This window comes from Gymnoscopelus microlampas, assembly GCF_963454915.1.
Source record: "Gymnoscopelus microlampas genome assembly, chromosome: 6".
Classification (NCBI taxonomy): domain Eukaryota; kingdom Metazoa; phylum Chordata; class Actinopteri; order Myctophiformes; family Myctophidae; genus Gymnoscopelus; species Gymnoscopelus microlampas.
Genome location: NC_139943.1, coordinates 10,971,701 through 10,978,487, shown reverse-complemented (window position 1 = coordinate 10,978,487; position 6,787 = coordinate 10,971,701). Strand labels below are relative to the sequence as shown.

General features: G+C 48.9%; 1 protein-coding gene across 1 annotated transcript; it reads left to right on the top strand.

Moving 5' to 3' along the window:
• Nucleotides 1-4,994: 4,994 nt before the first annotated feature.
• LOC311046855 (kelch domain-containing protein 3-like) lies at nt 4,995-6,068 on the top strand (the record flags this gene model as incomplete). The annotated part of the gene is made up of 1 exon (XM_084059429.1): nt 4,995-6,068. The coding sequence occupies one exon, from the start codon at nt 4,995-4,997 to the stop codon at nt 6,066-6,068; it is 1,074 nt and encodes a 357-aa protein (XP_083915555.1).
• Between the last annotated feature and the right edge of the window lie 719 nt (nt 6,069-6,787).

Here is a 6,787-nt window from a genome sequence, read left to right as displayed (position 1 = left end):
GAATAGGTGAGTTTTTAGGAGGGATCTGAAAACCCCAATGGACTGGGCGGAACGGATGGGGAGAGGGAGGTTGTTCCAAAGCACCTACGTTTGTCGCTCTTCTGCTGTCGGGGTTTGCCGGCCGACCGGTGCCATATTTAGTCACGAATATCAACCCAAACTCCATATATGGTATTGCTAGAGCCCCATATTATGGAGCTGACTGATTAGTTTGGACCTGATGCCATGACGACACATTGAGATTAGACAACACACTCCATAGCTGGGCGTTCATATTCGACAGACTATTTAACCAACAGTGGCATGGCGAAAGGATTTAGCACTCCCTCAACAGCTGGCTCTTGTCAGCCCTGTAGCCCCTTTGCACTTGAGATTAACCACTGTGTCCACGGGCAATAGTTTTACATGGGTTTGTGTCCACCGGCAATAGTTTTACATGAAAATGTCTAGGCTATAGTATAGTACTGCCCCGTACAACCTAACAGAGCCCAGCACATTCCACCAGAGCCTATTATAGCCCACCAGAGCCCAGCAGTCCGGCACATTCCAGCACACAAAGTCCAGCCCACTGGGAGAATAGCCTAGGGTATGGGGGAAGTTAAATGACTGTAATAGGCTATACAAGGCTGGGTCCAGCTGGAATAGGCTAGACTAGAATGTTCTAGGCCTTACTAGACTCTAATGGGCTCTATTAGGCTGTACTAGGCTCTTGTCAGCCCTGTAGCCCCTTTGCACTTGAAATTAACCACTGTGTCCACGGGCAATAGTTTTACATGGGTTTGTGTCCACCGGCAATAGTTTTACATGAAAATGTCTAGGCTATAGTATAGTACTGCCCCGTACAACCTAAAAGAGCCCAGCACAGCCCACCAGAGCCCATTATAGCCCACCAAAGCCCATCAGTCCGGCACATTACAGCACACAAAGTCCAGCCCACTGGGAGAATAGCCTAGGGTATGGGGGTAGTTAAATGACTGTAATAGGCTATACAGGGCTGGGTCCAGCTGGAATAGGCTAGACTAGAATGTTCTAGGCCTTACTAGACTCTAATAGGCTCTATTAGGTTGTACTAGGCTCTTGTCAGCCCTGTAGCCCCTTTGCACTTGAGATTAACCACTGTGTCCACGGGCAATAGTTTTACATGTGTTTGTGTCCACCGGCAATAGTTTTACATGAACATTTCTAGGCTATAGTATAGTACTGCCCGGTACAACCTAACAGAGCCCAGCACAGCCCACCAGAGCCCATTATAGCCCGCCAGAGCCCAGCAGTCCGGCACATTCCAGCACACAAAGTCCAGCCCACTGGGAGAATAGCCTAGGGTATGGGGGTAGTTAAATGACTGTAATAGGCTATACAGGGCTGGGTCCAGCTGGAATAGGCCAGACTAGAATGTTCTAGGCCTTACTAGACTCTAAAAGGCTCTATTAGGCTGTACTAGGCTCTTGTCAGCCCTGTAGCCCCTTTGCACTTGAGATTAATCACTGTGTCCACGGGCAATAGTTTTACATGGGTTTGTGTCCACCGGCAATAGTTTTACATGAACATTTCTAGGCTATAGTATAGTACTGCCCCATACAACCTAACAGAGCCCAGCACAGCCCACCAGAGCCCATTATAGCCCGCCAGAGCCCAGCAGTCCGGCACATTCCAGCACACAAAGTCCAGCCCACTGGGAGAATAGCCTAGGGTATGGGGGTAGTTAAATGACTGTAATAGGCTATACAGGGCTGGGTCCAGCTAGAATAGGCCAGACTAGAATGTTCTAGGCCTTACTAGACTCTAAAAGGCTCTATTAGGCTGTACTAGGCTCTTGTCAGCCCTGTAGCCCCTTTGCACTTGAGATTAATCACTGTGTCCACGGGCAATAGTTTTACATGGGTTTGTGTCCACCGGCAATAGTTTTACATGAACATTTCTAGGCTATAGTATAGTACTGCCCCGTACAACCTAACAGAGCCCAGCACACCCCACCAGAGCCCATTATAGCCCACCAGAGCCCAGCAGTCCGGCACATTCCAGCCCACTGGGAGAATAGCCTAGGGTATGGGGGTAGTTAAATGACTGTAATAGGCTATACAGGGCTGGGTCCAGCTGGAATAGGCTAGACTAGAATGTTCTAGGCCTTACTAGACTCTAATAGGCTCTATTAGGCTGTATTAGGCTCTTGTCAGCCCTGTAGCCCCTTTGCACTTGAGATTAACCACTGTGTCCACAGGTAATAGTTTTACATGGGTTTGTGTCCACCGGCAATAGTTTTACATGAAAATGTCTAGGCTATAGTATAGTACTGCCCGGTACAACCTAACAGAGCCCAGCACAGCCCACCAGAGCCTATTATAGCCCACCAGAGCCCAGCAGTCCGGCATATTCCAGCACACAAAGTCCAGCCCACTGGGAGAATAGCCTAGGGTATGGGGGTAGTTAAATGACTGTAATAGGCTATACAGGGCTGGGTCCAGCTGGAATAGGCCAGACTAGAATGTTCTAGGCCTTACTAGACTCTAAAAGGCTCTATTAGGCTGTACTAGGCTCTTGTCAGCCCTGTAGCCCCTTTGCACTTGAGATTAATCACTGTGTCCACGGGCAATAGTTTTACATGGGTTTGTGTCCACCGGCAATAGTTTTACATGAACATTTCTAGGCTATAGTATAGTACTGCCCCATACAACCTAACAGAGCCCAGCACAGCCCACCAGAGCCCATTATAGCCCGCCAGAGCCCAGCAGTCCGGCACATTCCAGCACACAAAGTCCAGCCCACTGGGAGAATAGCCTAGGGTATGGGGGTAGTTAAATGACTGTAATAGGCTATACAGGGCTGGGTCCAGCTAGAATAGGCCAGACTAGAATGTTCTAGGCCTTACTAGACTCTAAAAGGCTCTATTAGGCTGTACTAGGCTCTTGTCAGCCCTGTAGCCCCTTTGCACTTGAGATTAATCACTGTGTCCACGGGCAATAGTTTTACATGGGTTTGTGTCCACCGGCAATAGTTTTACATGAACATTTCTAGGCTATAGTATAGTACTGCCCCGTACAACCTAACAGAGCCCAGCACACCCCACCAGAGCCCATTATAGCCCACCAGAGCCCAGCAGTCCGGCACATTCCAGCACACTGGGAGAATAGCCTAGGGTATGGGGGTAGTTAAATGACTGTAATAGGCTATACAGGGCTGGGTCCAGCTGGAATAGGCTAGACTAGAATGTTCTAGGCCTTACTAGACTCTAATAGGCTCTATTAGGCTGTATTAGGCTCTTGTCAGCCCTGTAGCCCCTTTGCACTTGAGATTAACCACTGTGTCCACAGGTAATAGTTTTACATGGGTTTGTGTCCACCGGCAATAGTTTTACATGAAAATGTCTAGGCTATAGTATAGTACTGCCCGGTACAACCTAAAAGAGCCCAGCACAGCCCACCAGAGCCTATTATAGCCCACCAGAGCCCAGCAGTCCGGCATATTCCAGCACACAAAGTCCAGCCCACTGGGAGAATAGCCTAGGGTATGGGGGTAGTTAAATGACTGTAATAGGCTATACAGGGCTGGGTCCAGCTGGAATAGGCTAGACTAGAATGTTCTAGGCCTTACTAGACTCTAATAGGCTCTATTAGGTTGTACTAGGCTCTTGTCAGCCCTGTAGCCCCTTTGCACTTGAGATTAACCACTGTGTCCACCGGCAATAGTTTTACATGAAAATGTCTAGGCTATAGTATAGTACTGCCCCGTACAACCTAACAGAGCCCAGCACATTCCACCAGAGCCCATTATAGCCCATTACAGCCCACCAAAGCCCAGCAGTCCGGCACATTCCAGCACACAAAGTCCAGCCCACTGGGAGAATAGCCTAGGGTATGGGGGAAGTTAAATGACTGTAATAGGCTATACAGGGCTGGGTCCAGCTGGAATAGGCTAGACTAGAATGTTCTAGGCCTTACTAGACTCTAATGGGCTCTATTAGGCTGTACTAGGCTCTTGTCAGCCCTGTAGCCCCTTTGCACTTGAGATTAACCACTTTGTCCACGGGCAATACTTTTACATGGGTTTGTGTCCATCGCCATGGGCGAACAAGTGGTGTCCACACGCAGAGGGGGGCCGAGAGGACATTTAGAGTCCCCCCACAGACTGTACAGTGGAACCCAGAAATTGGCCGTGTCCACAGGGCATAGGGACTATGGCTCGTGGACACAAAACGGGGGGGGGGGGGCAGGGGAGGAGGAAAAAAAACTCTGATAAGCTAAAAGATAAGAATTAAAAGAAATAAAACGCAAAAAATAAGAGTTGAAATCAAAGTCAACTCGGAAAGGCAATTCTGAACAGGTGGGGGTTTCAGGTCGGTTTTGAAGGTAGGGAGGGAGGGTAGCCTGGTTCCAGACAAATCTGCCATTGCAAAAAATAATTATTTGCCCTTGGCAGATTAGGTCTGGCCCCTCTCAATAGAGATTTTATTTCTCTCCCTCCGAAGTTGTGAGGGACCAATCAGAGCCCAGTATGCAAATGTACGGCGGGTTTATCACCAGCGGCATTTATTTTATTTGCCCCTCGGAAATGCAGGTTCCACACAGAGATTCCAGACTAATATCTACGCAGTGATATTAGTCTGGCCATGCCAGGCTAGAGGGAAGGGGCTCTCTGATATGTTTGGGGAGTGCAGTCCAAAGGGAGGGGGCGGCCACAGAGAAAGCCCTGTTGCCCCAGGTTCGGAGCCTGATCTTGGGGACCTCCAGGAGGCCGGCATCACTGGACCTGAGGGAATGGGACGCAACACGCGGCTTGAGGAGGTCAGAGAGGTAGGCGGGAGCCAGGTTGTGGAGTGCTATAGGTAGGTGGTTTTCAGGGATTGGCCAACCCAACCCATCGTCTTTGCAGATTGGCCAAGCTCTGCATGACGTTTGTTTCTGCTGTACCAATATAAGTGATATCACTCTTTATAAATTTGATTTCACAGCGTGGGATTTGGCAGTCGCCTTTGATTCGCTGTGTTGCAGCAGTGGAACATGTTGCGCTGGACAGTGCATCTGGAAGGATCAAGGATACACCTTCCTGCTGCTGTGGCAGTGGGACACAAGGTGTATTCGTTTGGAGGGTACCGTGACAAGATCAAGGGTCAAATCGAGGTGCACGTCTTCAACACCGTGTCGTTGGACTGGAGGACGTTGCCCCCGGTGACAACCGGACGAGAACCCGGCTGCCCTCCCCTCGAGGTTCCCTCCATGCGGTACGGCCACACAACTGCGCTGATAGGGGACATCGTCTACATCTGGGGAGGGTATAACTACACGATGAACGAGTACTGCAACATGCTTTATGCATTTGAAGTCAACACCCACAGATGGTTCGAGCCGGAGGTTTCGGGGGCCGTTCCGGGTGCGAAGAGCGCCCACTCGGCATGCGTCTTGGGGAAGGCCATGTATATCTTCGGAGGATACAACAAGCAGACCAGATACACTAATGACATCTATAAGTTGGACACCACCACCATAGTCTGGTCTTTGATTAACACCAGCGGCACTCCGGCGCCTTATTCCTTATGTCACTCCGCGACCATCATCGGGACAAAGATGTTTGTATTTGGGGGCCGAGGGGAGCAGGGCGAGGACCACTATAACAACATCAAAGTGTTTGACACAGAGACCAACTGTTGGCTGAGCACGCCTTCCGCACAGCCTCTTCCGGAAGGACGTGGGGGTCATTCGGCCTTCGTCTACAACGGAGAGCTGTACCTGTTCAGTGGCCACAACTTTCAACTGGACCAGACCTTCAACGATCTGTGGAAGTTCAATCCGGAAACGTTCTCCTGGAAGAAGGTGGAGCAGAAGGGGAAAGGCCCTTGCTGGATGTATCGGATGTGCTACTGCGTGGTGGGAGACTGTGTCATCCTCTTTGGAGGGTACACACCCGATGACCTGTATATCTTAGACTTAAATCCTAGTCTGAAGACGTTATCCAAGCTAGCAGTTATTCAGCATGGTCTGGAGAAATCGGAACTCCCGCACGACATCAGGTGGGAACTGGCAGCCATGACGAGCAACAGCAACAGGAAAAAAGAACAGCCCTCTAAAAACAGATGAGAACGGAAGAGAACGAGTTCCAGGCAATGGAACAGAAGGGAAGGGAAAGACGAGGAGACTGCCGTCCTTACAAAGGCTTCCTTTATTGAGATGGAGGAGAGGAAGCAGGGCACAGGAATGTGCTCAGTGATACCCAACCAGAACTAAGTAGCATCATAAAGGAGAATAAAGAACTACAACAGTAACTGCTGGCAGACATTTTGTTTGTGATTTGATGGGAGGCAAAGGAATTATGAAAGAGATATTTATAAAAGGAGAACTGAGAGTGGCAGAGGAAAATGGCCGAAAGAAGGAGACCTTTGTGTTTTTTTATGTTTATTTTTTTCATGTATTTCTTTTTTTTTTGCGTCTTTTTATTTGACTTCCCAGGAAAGTTCTGCCCCTTGCAGAATCTTTCTATTTCCATTGACAAGACCCTGGTGGTCCCTGTTCCAGCTGCAACCCTATCGCCAGAGGAATCGTTGTCATTGAACGACAACATTTCTGGACCACAAAAACGTAACCTTGTTAGGTACGTTGTATTTCAACGTTTAGGTTTATGGTTAGGTTTAGTGGTTAAGATTAGGGTTAGGGTTAGGTCTAGGGTTTGTTAGTATGTAACATAAAAATCGACGATTGACTCTACATGGTTCTCATATGTGGACCACGTTCACATGCAACGTTTTTGGGATTAAAAAATGTATCTCTGTACGTTTCTGCAAAACGTACAGTGCCATTTT